At 38.2% G+C, this 15002-nt stretch overlaps 1 protein-coding gene across 4 annotated transcripts in view; it reads right to left on the reverse strand.

Moving 5' to 3' along the window:
- The window catches only part of Dnajc21 (DnaJ heat shock protein family (Hsp40) member C21), a 31416-nt gene extending 18388 nt beyond the window's left edge, over positions 1–13028 (reverse strand). For all 4 annotated transcript variants that reach the window (XR_009224708.1, XR_009224706.1, XR_009224707.1 and 1 more), the window contains exons 1-6: positions 12782–13028; positions 6062–6155; positions 4377–4500; positions 3970–4092; positions 3283–3587; positions 2106–2257 (exon numbers count right to left, since the gene is read on the reverse strand). Coding sequence is in view for 1 of the 4 variants with exons in the window: in XM_046422303.2 (XP_046278259.1) it covers positions 2106–2257; positions 3283–3587; positions 3970–4092; positions 4377–4500; positions 6062–6155; positions 12782–12878 (895 nt within the window). In the remaining 3 variants the exon portion in view is untranslated. The remainder of the gene's footprint in view (positions 1–2105; positions 2258–3282; positions 3588–3969; positions 4093–4376; positions 4501–6061; positions 6156–12781) is intronic.
- Positions 13029–15002: the final 1974 nt, after the last annotated feature.

Below are 15002 nucleotides of genomic sequence, written 5' to 3' on the forward strand. Positions count from 1 at the left end.
AGATTGAAGCCAGGAGCACTTAACCACTAACCACATCCCCAACTGTTTTTTTTTTATTTAAAGCTAGAGTCTCACCAAGTTGCTTAAGACCTCACTAAGTTGCTGAGGCTGTCCTTAAACTTGAGATCCTCCTGCCTCAGCCTCCTGAGTTTCAATGGGATTACAGGCAACTTTTCATTTAAAGAAAGCACTTTATTAAGGCTTTTATTTGGCATATCATAATTGCCAGCATTGTTAGTCTTGCATTTTGGGATGATTATTAAATAAAACAAAAGGTTACCTGACCAAAAGCACTGTGATACCATGACAGTTAATCTGATAACCTAGAGGGCTACTAAGTGACTATGAGTAGCATATACTCTGGAAAAAGGGATGATTCCCTTTCCAAATGGGGTGAGACAGAATTGTGCAAAATGTTATCACACTACTAAGATTAATGCACAATTTAAAGCAAGTTATTTATATAATTTTCCATTTAATATTTTCAGACCACAGCTGACCAAAAGTAACTGAAATAATGGAAGGTAAAATCAAAGTGGAACCTATTGCACGTGGTGTTATTTTCCAATTATGTGTGTACTTTCAAAATATCATATATGCGAAATAATCTTCAATTAATCCGTTAATTTAGAATGCTGGATTTGAAGTAAAAAAAAAAAAATCTACATCTCAAAGTGGGTTATGTTCTCAGGTTTATGCCAATCTCCAGACTCCTACTTTCCTCTTCAGTAAAATGGATACAATTTCATTGGCAAAATCTACATTTAAAGGGTACTTCATGAGGATTAAGTGAGATCTTGTATATAAAAGGAAAATTATAGTATTTGCTGTTAAATGGATGGAACTGGAGACTATCATGCTAAGTGAAATAAGCCAATCTCAAAAAAAACCAAAAAAACAAAGGCTGAATATTCCTCTCTAATATGTGGATGCTAACACACAATCAGCATGTGTCTGGGGGAGAAGAAATTCACTGGATTAGACAAAGGGAAATGAATGGAAAAGAAGAGGGATGGAAGTAGGAAAGGCAGTAGAATGAATCAGATATAACTTTCCTACACAACCCGTGTTAACGCCACATCGTGTATAACTGCAAAAATGGGAAGATACACTCCATGTATGTATAATACGTCAAAATACATTGTCATGTATAACTAAAAACAAAATATAAAAATTTTTTAAAAAATGACCTTATAAAGTATAAAGCTGTGAATTAGGACATTTCACATTTATAAAGTGCTTTATAATTTTCAAAGCACTTTTTCACATACTATTTCTGATTCACTAATAAAACACTTCATTTCCTAATCATTTTGAATGAATAAAAATTTGTCATTTTATCGTTCAGGCTACTAGTAAGAAAAAAATCACATTCACAGCTATGTGAAATTAGTAAACTATTTATATAATTTGGTTTTATTTATGGAAATGCCAGAGGCAGTGTGGAAAATCAGATATACAGCTATTCTCAAAAATGCCAAAACCTCACTTTTGGCGTAGTTACTTGCTTATGCTTTAATGATAGAGGCACAGAAAATATTCTGGGACACTAAGAGAAGCCTTTCTACAAAGTTAGAAGAAAGAGAAATAATTAATACATACCACACAGACTTTTGCACAAAATACGCTTTTCTGGAAATAACTGCTATTACAACTTGACCTACTGTTTAACTGCATTTTCTTTGAAAGACCAGTCAGTCACACTTCTGAATATGCTCACCTGTCATTACATTTAAGCAGCCCGAAATGCAAGTCATTTAGATTACAGACAAAGTAACTTATAAACAAACTACCTGAACTAGACTGCTTCAATAGAGTACCTATGTGAGACCCATACAATTATTTTTAATTAAAAAAATTAAATTAAAAATTGGGAGATGTTCCATAAAATCCAGATTTCCAGCTTTACTTAGAAAGCAAACAAAAGAATGAAAACTCTGGCACAGTACTGGCAATAATCAGCTGGAACTCAAGGATCCTCTGGGTTTTCCCTTCCCTACTGTCCAATTCCTGGGTCCCTTTACTGGAACTTGTAGTGTTCTGAGTGTACATCCTTGCACACAATAAAATTTATTTCCCAAAATTTGTTAGTCAATAAAAATTACCATCTTGTCCATCTTTAAGCTCATGCTGCTCCATTTCATTATCATCTGATCCATCTCCAAACTCCTTTTCATATCGTGCTTCCATCTCCCGGAGTTCCTTCTCCAAATCGGCCACGGTCATCCAGCTCTGTTCTCTGTACTGTTCTGCCAGTCTAGATTCACAGAACAAAGCCTTACTCTGACAAGCATATCTCTACAAGGGTTTTACTCGTTTCTTAGGCTTAAAAATCTATCCCCTAGAGACCTTCTTCCTCCCGAGCTGTAATGCTTACAAACCTAAACCCTGTGCTTAAGTTAAATCTCTGGCAAAGTCACTGAAACCTGTCACCTAGCTTGTTTTAATTGCTTTATAATGGGTTTTAAAACATAAATCTTTACAGCATGTAAAAAGTCTTCAGATCACTTTAAGTCAAATAAAATACTAATCTTCAAAAGATGACAGGTGAAATAAGTAGAATTTTTAGTAAGTGAATGACTTACTACAATGTTCTGGACCCAAATGTTTACAGTTTACTCTTAACAACAAAACTTTAAAGAAACTAAAATGAACTTAATATCTCAGAATATCAACAGAAATGCAATGTTGCATGGTGGTTAAAAGCAAGGCCCTAAAGTAAACTTGGATCTGATTCCCAGCTCTGTGATTGACTAAGTATGTGACCTTGGGCTTTCTGTCTCATTTCTTCACAAGAATGAAGAGGATAAAAATTCTACACAGAGGGCTGGGGTTGTGGCTCAGCAGTAGAGTGCTCGCCTCGCACATGCGACACCCTGGGTTCGATCCTCAGCACCACATAAAAAAATAAATAAGTGAAATAAAGGTGTTGTGTCCAACTACGACTAAAAAATAAAATTAAAAAAAAAAAGAAAAAAAATTCTACACAGAATTGTGGTGGGAAAGCAATCAGAACAGGGCCTTGCACACAGTAAGAATTCAATTAACATTAGTTACTATTAGATTTTATAAGAATATATAAAGGACTTCAAGTATAAAGGGCCTCTAAAGAAAAATACCCAAATTAAAATGAAAATGTTTTCATAATGGGTGAAAACATTCTACCTAATGCCAGGATTAAATCACAATAATGACTGAACATGACATGGGAACCCAAAATCTGGTCCCTACTGATGCTGCCCTTGATCCCTCCTAAAACTGAGAAAGGAGCTAGTCACATACTTTGCCTGCTTTAGTTTCTGTTGCCGTCTCATCTCCTCAGCCTTCCTCGCCTTCTCTGCATTCTGTTCCTCTACAAGCTTCCGATGTGCCTGCACTCTTTTATCTCTTTTCCGGATGAAAGCTACCAGCTGCCGAACAAGCTCATTCTTCTCTTTCCTTGCTTTGTCTCGAATCTTTTTGTTTTCTTTTTCCATGGCTCGTTTTTCCCAGCGGTTTGAAGCTTGCCGTGTATCATATTCTTCCTTCCAAGCAAAATTCTTTTGGGTGCAGAAACTCTGCCAATAAGCGTAGAAAGGGTGGACTACCTAGTGACAAAGAAAATAGGTAAAATTCTACTTTTTTTAAAAAAAGCAGTAAATATTAATGATCCAAAACATCCCACTTTCTTTTTTCATATATATATAGCAATCCCACTAATCAATGCACAATCCTTTTATGGATTTAAACTACTCTTCAATAGATTTAAGAAAAAAAGAAAACAATCTTACTGGCCAAAGAAAAAGATTATGGTCCATTTACAGAAAAAGCAAAGAGTGTGGCTCTGAGAGAACAGCATGTTCCTTCAAAAGGAGAGAGGATAAGAGAAGTCGTCATAACACAGGACTAGGACTCATTTCTTTAAAAATCAGAAAATGGGAAAAAGAGTGATAAATGCTAATTATAAAATGCAATGCGCTTGTCTTTTACCTTATCATAGTCACTCTGGGAGTCTCCAAAAGTTGGGAAATCCTCAACATCCTCCTCTAACACAGATTCCAGTTCTTCCTTTGCAATCATTTCAAAAACACTACGATACACTGTGTAAAAACCCTAAAAAAAAAAAAAATCAGAAACACAAATACTTAATATTTTTATAGTCTAATCACAAAGAAATATTTTAAAATGTAAGGTGAAAAACTCTTCACATTGAAAATTTATAGAATTCAGCTCTGGTCAATGCCAGTACATTTAGTATCAATTGGAAGTTTTTATGTAAATATGAAGGCACTGAATATTAAGGGTTCAAAATGAACATTGCTTCACTTTTTATTTTAGAATACTTTTAAGAATTCTCTATTTGAGTCTTAAGAAATTAAGACTTTCACTTATCTTACCTTTTCATCGTCTCCATAACCAGAATAACAGGTAACAGTGAAATAGTGAAGCAAATCTAAGCTGTCATCTTGGTATTCTCCATCAAGCCCTCCTTTAAGTAAGGCCTCTCTATGATTATCATACCTTAAAAATAAAAATATAAAAAATAGGCACCATTGGTGAAAGACAAATAAATAAGAATTCAAAGGACTCCTCACTACATAACAACCAAAATGTCAGTATACATTTCAATGTGTCCAATATACAACCAATTTTAAGGAAATATTAACATGAAAAGACTTAAGCCTTTTAAAAAACTGTGCTATAGCTCCTAACTTTATGTAATATTAGCCCATATGAACAGAGAAATTGAAAAAGCCAGTAAATTTCTATGATTCTCCTAGAAAGGTGCATTTGCATAGGAAAGAAACAGTACAAATAAAGACAATATTGGACACAATTTGGTCCATAAGTAAATTTGAGAATTTACCAAATTGCAAGATAAGACTCTTTTTATGTTTAAGTAAACTTAAATCTATGAGCTTTATACATACATAATTACTATTCATATTAACTCTGTAAAGGTAGTTACTATCATCACTGTTTAATACAATGGAAAACTAAATTTCAGTGATATTAAATACTGTCCATGATCATAAAATCCACAAACAGTATCATCAGAATTCAAAACTAGGTCTCCTGCACTGGGCAAATCAGGTTCCTGCCACTACATGGTACTGCCTTCAAGGCAATAGGAGAGCTACCAGGCAGGAGCTTTATGTAAAAAGACATGAAAGTTCACGGGTCAAGAAAACAACGTAAATTCTAGAGAAGAGGCTTTAAACAAGAGGAAGTCAGGGAGGAATCTGAAAAGTTCCAAGAGGAAAGCAGAATTTCTAAGGCCAGATCTCCAAATTCTTCAGGCAGTGAAAAGTTTAGGAATCTCTGATTTTCTTACAAAAGACAATTTTATAGAATTTTCTTCACAATCTCTCTTTGAGAGTCAGCTGTTCTGCACAATGCTGAATGCACAGACAATACATAGTAGCACCAAACACCACCTTCACTTTGTAACAGCAGGATCTTGCATGTCTGTGTCAGGGTTTAAAACTTACCACTTGTAAAAGGTTAATCAAGAATCTGAAAACTCACAACTTTCAAACATAGAAACTTTTATTTAGAAATGAAATTAAATTATCTAGTAAAAGTATCTGTCATAAATATAGAAACTTAACAAATATCTTCACATATTTTATGTATAATTCTTGTATTAAACACTCTTGCTTTTGTTTGTTTGAAACAAGTCTCACTTTACTGCCTAGGTTGGTCTTGAATGTGAGATCCTCCTTGCCACCCAGATCTACCTGATTTAAGGACAAGTCAATCTTATTCCTGTTGGACATCAGTAAATTTGTCGTACACCAAAGGGACCAAGTAATAAGAAATCACTTAAAGTATAAAAATTAAAACTACATAAAATCACCAAACTTTGTTTAATTACCTATTAAACCAGATAGTAGCAAGAAGTATCTCCAAAGTTCTTTCCTACCATAATACTGCATTTTACATAATGAATAACTGATAGATGCTTCAGAACACACTGAAACCATCTAGTGTATTAATTAAAAAAAAAAAAAATCAAACCTATATTGATGATCCCTTCCAACAAAATAAATGAGGATGGGAAAGACAAGGTGATGCTTACCATGCTCTTTCCTGAGGGTCGCTCAACACATCATATGCTGCTTGAATTAATTTAAATTGTTCAGCTGCTTCTGCGGCGTTATCCAGATTTTTATCTGTTAAAATAAAGTTACAAAATTCCATCATTAAAAAAGTAGAAGGCAGACTGTCAGGGAGAGTCTTCCATCACAAAGGCCAAACAGATGAAGAATGTATAAAATAAAGAAAACAACTAAGAAAAATAAAAATCTACGATGACAGTTGATAAGCAGCAATCTATCACAAGCATCTATAAGTCTTTGTGTTATCACTGAATCTTCAACCTGGAATCCACAAATAGAAAACCTTAAGTAGCACACATTTTATTTCCACAATGAGAAAAAAATTCCAAATCAGTTATATAAAGACTGTTATTTATCTAGTATCTCGTGCTAGACTACATTTAGTGTCCATATATTTTTGTCAGTATATACCAAAATAAACTTCATAAAATTAAAAATATAAAGATACTAATTATTCTTCCCTTAGCTGTGGATTCTGATAGCATCTTTGTTTCAGGTGGTAGCTGGCACTCAGTGATCTCATCCTCCAGGCACTCATATCCTATGCTGTCTGTTCCCTCCCTCATTAGTAGGGTTGGTCTCTGTGACCAACAGCAGGGGCAGGAGTAATAATACATGCTGTATACGATGAGGTTATGAAAGACTGCAGTTTCTATCTTGGGCTCTCACTCTCTTCTGGGCATAGTTAAAAAATGCCATAGCTAAGAACCAGACAGCCTACGGAAAAGTTCATGGGGTAAAAACTGGAGGCTCTCAGAGCTGTAGGCACCTTGGGCATGCCAACAACTACATGCATTAGTCTGGAAATGAACTGATTATCTCAGTGATCATATAACCTCACGAGAAGCCCTAAGCAAAAATCACCCAGACAAGTCATCCCCAATTCTGAGTCTCAGAAACTTGGGAGTCTATGTAATAAATAGATGTCTGCTGTTTTTGTTGCTTTGTTAATTTGTCTTGTAGCAATAGAAAACTAATACATTTGAAAGGAAAGTATTTTAAGAATGTCAAAGTTCTTTAAGCTACAACTCAATACTTATCTTCTAAGAGGTTAGATAAAAGATATGATGACAGAGAAATATATTCCCTATAAATACTATCTGTATCACTGACTCTCAAAGGCATCTTACTACTGCCTTTTCTCAGATCTCAACACAATGATCCCAGTCCTGTAGGTGGCCTTCTGCTCAACACTTAATACTGACAATACTTAAGTGTGGCAATTTGCCATGGCTGTTTTTACTGATGCTTTAACACAAAAAGCTTTATAAACATTTTAGAATCATGGTCTTTTGTAAAAGTGAAAGAAATCTTATATTAAGTAAAAATTATCTCTATTTTTGGAACCTCTCTGTATATGAGAAGTAACACAATCTGATAGTAACTCAGCTAGACAAGTGCTGAGTTTTTCAGCCAATACCCCATCTCCCTACCCACTTCTTCTCTGCACTGAGTACTCCCACTTCTTATGGCACATCAGAATCCCTTATTTCCAATACAGTCTAAGATAGGCATAGATAATCAATGAGCCACTTGTTACTTCTGAAATATTACACTTTTAATCACTATAACCAATTACATTAATTCCTAAGCAGCAGCATACTATCATACAGAATTAATGGTTGGCAAAGGTTCATATTTTTTTCTTTACTGACAAGTCTATTACTAACTGTACAATCAGTTACTTTCATAAATTCAAATATAGGATTTAATCCATTCTGTGATAGACACTACAAGTTAGATCATTCAATACCCTCTCCTCCTTTTCTCTTTAGTCTCTACTGGAGGTGAGGGGTGTGCAGGGGCTGGATATACACAGATACTTGCTTATCCAATCACCCTGGCTGGTAGGAATAGCCTTGTGACAAGGTTCTGACCAATGCAATGAAAGTAAAGTTATATTTTCTTCCTCCTTCCTCTTTTTTATTGTCTTACATATAGATGTAATGGCTGAAGCTTCAGCAGCTATCTTGAGATCAAGAGACAAAAGTCAAGAGATATGCAGTGACATTGAACATTTTTTACCAAGCTCATGAAATAAAGTATGTTGGTAAAGATGTCTTATGGTAAGAAAAATAAACTGGTTAGGCTTTCTGCTACTTCTGATGAATCTAGCAATTATATCTTGTTGTGACCCTTTTGCAATCAGGTTCTAGGTAGAACAGGACACACAGAGCTCTGTTGCAATTATTTGAGATTTTGACTATCACTCTGTAACAGATGTTCCCAGTGGCAATACACCCAGTTAAAAAATTTCAGACTTTCTTTCTTTCTTTTTTTTTTTTTTTTTTGTGGGTATCAGGTGGCAAGTTTTAGCCACTAAGTGAAGACTCTCAGGAAAGACACTGTTCTCTTGAAGAAAAGGGACCTGGGTGACACTCACAGTGTGCCCTTAAAGTATCAGTTGTGTCCTGCCCAAAGCTAAGGTGTAAGCTTACAGATGAAGCCATACTCAATTTAAAAATGTGGCAAAGACTGCTGGCTACCTTCTCCTTCCAGTTAACCCTGATTTTAGATACTTGGCCCCAGAAATAAAGAGTTCATTTCTCAGCCTCCCTTGAAGCTTGGGTGTAATCAGGTAATTAAGCTCTGGCCAATAAAATCTATAAAAATATTATACAGCAGCTTTTAAAACTCCTTAAAAGTAACTAGCACACACTCCTGCCCTTCCTTTATTCTGTCCTCCCTTTATCCCGTCCTCCCACAAGCTGCTATCTTGGATGATAGGTGAGCAAGCCATCTGAGAGTTCCTCAGCAGAAAGTCCAAAGGCTTCATGGTTGAAAACAGCTATTCCAGGCCCCAGCTGTCTTATCTCTGTACCTCTACAGAGAAAACAATTCACTTCTGTTTTTGAGGCTTTACTGCCTAAACTTGATATAAGGATTCAAACCCTAGGGTGAGGACTATGGAGCAGGTCTCCAAAGGACTCATCAAGCAGCTGGAGCTCTCAGAACAGGCCTCCTCCAGATTTCTGGTCATGTAACAACTTTTTGGATTAGCCACTGTAGCCAGCTTCCCATCACAGGATGTTGAGCACAATTCTAATACCCCTTCAAGGTCCAGCTACAAAGAGTTATGAGTTCTATGTCTTCACCAAATCATTAAAAACATGTTCAAAAGGAAAAGAATAAGGACAGAGTCCTGTAATGTTCTGGCATTTTCCAATATTCACTTCAATATTCATCAAGCACACCTCAAGTAGGGCTCCTAAACAACCAGAGCATCACGATCTAACCAGCCTACACTTCTTCTCTGGCATCCTAGGACAATTGGGAGAAATTTTAAGTCTGAATTTTTTTTTTGTCAGACAAAAAGAAAAAAAAGAAGTCCAAATTAAATGACCTACAAAAAGCCAGCAACTGAATCTTCCTAAATACAACAAAAACAGGTACCTGTAAGAGAGGGGGAAAGGTGTTTATTTTTCCTTTTTACCAGTATTGTACCTTGTCCTCCTCCTTTGTCCCATTCTCTTCTTTCCTCTCCTGAAGAAGTCTAGAGAAAGCTAAAGCTTTAATTAAACACACAAAACCCATGAACATACCATCTAAAAATACAGTCTAATCTCTTACTAGAGTCATTTTCTTAAGTAATTTTTTTCAATCTGTCATATGGCTTTCTATTTCACATAAATATATCAAACTCAAATCTAAGTGTAATAAGGTAAACAAGCAATAATAAGGCAAGTTTACATTTTCTATATGCAAAAGTCACATGTATTACAAATCCAGTCACTGGAGTTTAAGTAGTTCATTCTCACGCTATCTTTGTGCTTTTCTCTTCTCACATTCACTCTTCTGCCCCCTCCTTAACTTTTTTACAGTGCCTTCTGGAAGATTTCAAGGGTAGTGCCTTTTAAACCTGGCCTTGGCTCCCTGAAAACACTCTACAGGCCTCTTGGCTCCTCTTGCCACAGCACTCCGACAGCAGGCATCTGCCTGGCCACTGATCCTTTACTCTCCCACAGGTAAGAAGTAGCATTCCTGTGGGTTATGAACTCCCATTTTTACCCCGTATACAGATTGCAGAATCACATTGGTTGAATCAAATGTATGAAATATGATATGTCAAGAACTATGTAATGTTTTGAACAACCAATAATAAAAATTAAAAAAAAAAAAAAAGAAGTAGCATTCCTTTGAGATTCAGACCATTTGGCCAACCATCCTCTTCATCACTGTTCAATTGTCTTCCTGACTCAATGAAAAATATGGTACCTGGCTCAGAGATTTCATATCAGTTGAGTGACTTCAATTTCTTGACCTCCTGGCCTCCATACCTCTGGTCTTGTGCCTTCCATTACCCACTCCCAACAATAGTCTGAGAGAAACTTGAAAAACCTGAATCTATCATTCCCCTGCTTCCAGGTCCTTGATGGCTTCAGGTCCCAATGCCCTCAGGCTAAAGCCCTACTCCAGTTTACCAAAACTTCAGGACCAGCCCTGCTTACCTGGCCTTGCTCATCTCCTCCTCATGTTCTCTCCTGCGTCTTTCCCCTCAGATGTCACTTCTTCAGGGATGCATTTTCTGAATGGCTCTCTCCATCTCTGCTCCCCGCCCCCCCACACACCTAGTCCAGAGTGAGTACATGGACTCATAAGCACCTTATATTTGTCCTCATACAACCCCCTTTTCACACCATACTGAAAATTGCCCATTCCTACCTGTCTCTCCCACAGAATGCAAATGCCACCAGGAAAGGGTCTTTCCCACCCTGTTCACAGAGCTCAGGAAATAGTCATTGATGAATTACTGAAAGCCTGCCTTCACAAAAGGGATCTCATAGGTGGAACTATTGATCCCACTGGAAATTATTCTTAGCTCCTCCATTAAAAAAAACATAATTTTTTCCTTCTCTTTTTTAATACCATAAAAAACAAACAAACTTTCTATATCAAGGACACATTATTCTGAAGCAAAGCTTAACCCCAGAAATATCTAAAACAATGCCCTGTGCATAGAACAAAATTAAACATTTGAGAAACACACTTAACAGAGCAAGCAAACCAAAATCATGTTTCTGTGGGAAAATAGGAATATACAAACATTTTCAAACTTAAATGTATTTAGGATGACACAAACTATTCAGTTAGTTCCTGACAACCAATTCCTGCATTCATTAACATTTGCATACTTATTCCTTTCTTCCTCACAGTGATTACTCACCAAATCTAGTAATCTTTCCTTTGCACTATCTGAACATTTCCCCTCAACCTAGCCCTAAGCACAGCTTGGGTTCTCCTTAGTTGTTCCCTGACCATCGCTAGCCCTATATAAATCACTCAGTGCCTTCATAGTACCCTACCAAAATATCTTAGTAAAACAGGTAATGATAGTTACCTGTCATTCTGCCAATATACTTCTACTATTTTTACACTATTTTTGGATTTATTAATTTTGCCTGTCTTCTTACTTCCTGCTATGATGAACATTTAGTTCACTTATTTCTGTCCTTCCAATATATGTATATATTTTTTAGTTCCTCTCTTGGTAATTACTATTAATTGAGTAACATGCTAATAACCCTATTTCTTATTCCATCAACTACAGACATTCCCTTCTGACTCTGCTCCCCGGTATTTCTTCAGCTCTTATCAATCCCTATTTTTCCTACTTTCTATAAACACTGCCTTTGCTAAACCCCTTGCTGGAAGATCTTTTGCCCACCACCAAAGTTCTTCCCATCCTTGTTAGTTCATTTTTCCACATTCCATTCTTCCAGGACCCAATCCAAGTTTCTATAAAGAGGGAAAACCTCAGCATCTATCAGTACATAATGATAACTCCCTCCTTGAATTTCTGGGCATTTACTAGTTTTTCTGTTACGTATGTTGTGCTATTTTTTCTTTGCACTTGTAGTTAACTCTTAATGTGTGTGAGGAATGTTTTCCCAACTAGACTGAAATTCCTGCCGTGGCATTTCATAATCTACGTGTTACACAGTGCGGTGACTTGCATATATTGGAGAGTCTGTTTATTAATTAATGGTTAAAATAAAAGCCTCTTATTAAAACTCCCCAAAAGCGGAGATTCAACTATGGTCTTAGTGACCCAGTCTGGAAGATCAGATTACTTCAGAAAAGTCGCACAGGCCTGGATACAAACAAAATATCCAAAGAAGGCGCATGTCAAAGTGAACATACAAAAACTTCATTATGGAAGACACCTGATTAGAACTCTTCATCTGAAGACAAATGTCCAATTCACAGGGTGTGTCTAAGCAGCCCACTAAAAGAAAAAACACAGGCATCCCTTTCTAAGACATCCTACTGGCTCCCTGGTCTTCACTTCAGGAAGAAAGGAGCCCTAGGTGAGCTCTAAGCAGCTGGGGTTCCCCAGCCGAGTTCAGGGCAGCTGAGGGAGGATCGCCCGAGGCTGGGCCAGCAGGACCGGCAGGGCAGAGGCTTGCCAGGTCGACTCCTTCCAGGGCAGGGCAGAACCCAGAGGTTCTGAGCAGAACCTGCGAGAGGGCAGGTGAAGTCGCCAGAGTGTGGGCTTCCCAAACACGGGCAATGCGGGAAGGAGAGGGGCGTCCACCGCAGGATGGGCAGACTGCGCGCTGCCACCCGGCCCAGCGGCAGGTAGGTCGCGCCCGCCAGCCTCCAGGTGTCACGCGGGACGGGGTGAGAAAGGTCGCCCGGGCTTTTCCCAGCGCCGCGGCGGTTGCGGGGCGGTAACCTACCCGGGTGCCATTTCAGGGCCAGCTTCCGATAGGCCTTCTTGAGCTCCTCCTCGCTGGCGTCGCGCCGCACCCCCAGCGCCTCGTAGTGACACTTCATGGCCGGGCCCGGCAGGGGGTTGTGGCCGGGGCCCGGGACGGGGCCGGAACCCGGGCCCGGACCCGGACCCGAGCGGCGGCGGCGGCGCTGGTTGTCCTCTCCTCCGGCGGGAGCCCGGCGCCCGCACCCGGCCAGCCAGCGAGCGTGGCGGCGGCGGCGGCAGCGGCGCGGGGCAGCGGAGGCGCGCGGCGGCGGTAGGCGACGCGGGCTGCGGCACGCGGGCGCGCAGAGGGGGCGGCGCCGGCGGCCGCGGCTCCGCATGGGCGGGGGCTGGGCTCTATTCCGGGAAGAGCGGCGGGGAGGGAGGCGGGGCTTCGTAGGGGCTCTGAAGGAGTGGGAGGCGGGGCCTCCTGGCAGTGGGCGGGGCCACGGCGGGTGTCATTGTGAGCGGCACAAACCGCAGACGGTGAGTGACACTGACTGGACAGCCCGCTTGAGGGCTGAGGCGGGAGGGAGACAAGGTTGGTATGGGAAGGATTCTCGAAAATATCATGGGGTTCAGATTATTTCTCAATTAAGTCCCCTTTGTAATAGATGAGGCAAATGGGGCTCCACTAGTCAAGTGGTTGGCTCAAGTCTGCTCTATGTAATGGCAGGATTCATTGAACTACATTCACTTCTTGGCAGCTGCCACTTGGTAAAACCTATGCTACCACTCACTTTGATCAATATACATGAGAAATGACATTAAAGAAGACTGTGTAAATCATCTTATCAAACAATTTAAGAAGAAAACATCAACACATTTAAAATAACCAATACACATGGAATTGTGCTGATCTATCCATCCATTACTTTAATCGATTACTGTCTGGCTTCATCCTACTTGCCAGATTGGTTTAGATTAAGAAAGCAATTATGGGATAATTTTTAATCAACAAGGTTTGGGTTATCTGACTAGCTTAACTGCTCTGCATTGATGGAAGATCTGTAAAAAAATATTCCAATAAGGTTTGAAGAAACATGGGACCTTTCCCCTCCTGTGAATGGATTTGGTGGGAGAGGTTCTTTTTATTCCCACTATATCTGCCTTCATGTACAAAATCTGGAAGTCACTTGCTTTTTTTTTCCCTTCTGAGACCTATTTTTGCCTATAACAATGTTTAGAAATTTTGAAGACAATGACCCTGAATATAAATTTCAGTCTTAATAATAGATTAACTTCTAAATGAACATGGATTTGGGAGATGATCCATTCCAGAGTTCACTCAGATAAAGTATCCATATAAATGACTGTGAAAATTTGGGGCATAAAAACATTTTCATATGGAAATTGATCATTTACAAATATGAGGTTGGAGATTCTACCTGAACTCCACAATGCATCTCTCAAAAAGGTGTCTTCAAACTGGCAAATTGTTAGTTTGTTTTAAGATCAACCTTTTTCTGAGATGTGGGTGTCTAACAATCCTGAATAGTCTGTCTCATTTTTTTAATCCAAGGCTATCCATAATTGCCTAAATAAACCAATGGCCACCTTGTTTTTTGCATTTAACTAGATTTGGACTTAATTAACCACAGAAGTGAACCTCTGAACTGAATTACTTGTACAACTAGTCTAATTTAGACTATTTCAAGATAAGTAACATAGTTAACATACAACTAAGATCTTTAGCAGAAAATTAAAAATTAAATAATGGAAGATTAATAGTTCTTTCCAAAGATTCAAAATAAGACATAATGAAAATGTAATATAGGACAGAAGTCTAAAATAACTTTACTATATAAGAACTTTTAGAAATCTGTAGAAGATAATCTTACTACAGAAAAACAAGTCTAGTCACAAAAGAAAAACTAACTTTTAAAACCAAACCTTTTTTTTCTGACATTATCTCACCATTGGCAAAAGATGCAATGAAATGAATGTTCTATCAAGCAAAATATTGTTTAAAATGTTTGACTTGAGTCCCATTTCTAAAAAACCATCACTTAATGTGTAGAAATATTCACTGTAAGCACCTGAATCAGAAAAAGTAATAAAACTGAAATATTCAACAATAAGGGGTCAACCATATTTATCAGATTATATAGCTGTGGTATAAAGTACAAGTATGCAGCTAGGAAACACATAAACATGGGAAAATGACCAATGTGAAGCCAATAAATAGATGACAGCATGTACAT

This window comes from Marmota monax, unplaced genomic scaffold (genome assembly GCF_021218885.2).
Source record: "Marmota monax isolate L192 unplaced genomic scaffold, Marmota_monax_Labrador192_F-V1.1 WCK01_AAM20220418_F8-fsc00077, whole genome shotgun sequence".
NCBI lineage: Eukaryota > Metazoa > Chordata > Mammalia > Rodentia > Sciuridae > Marmota > Marmota monax.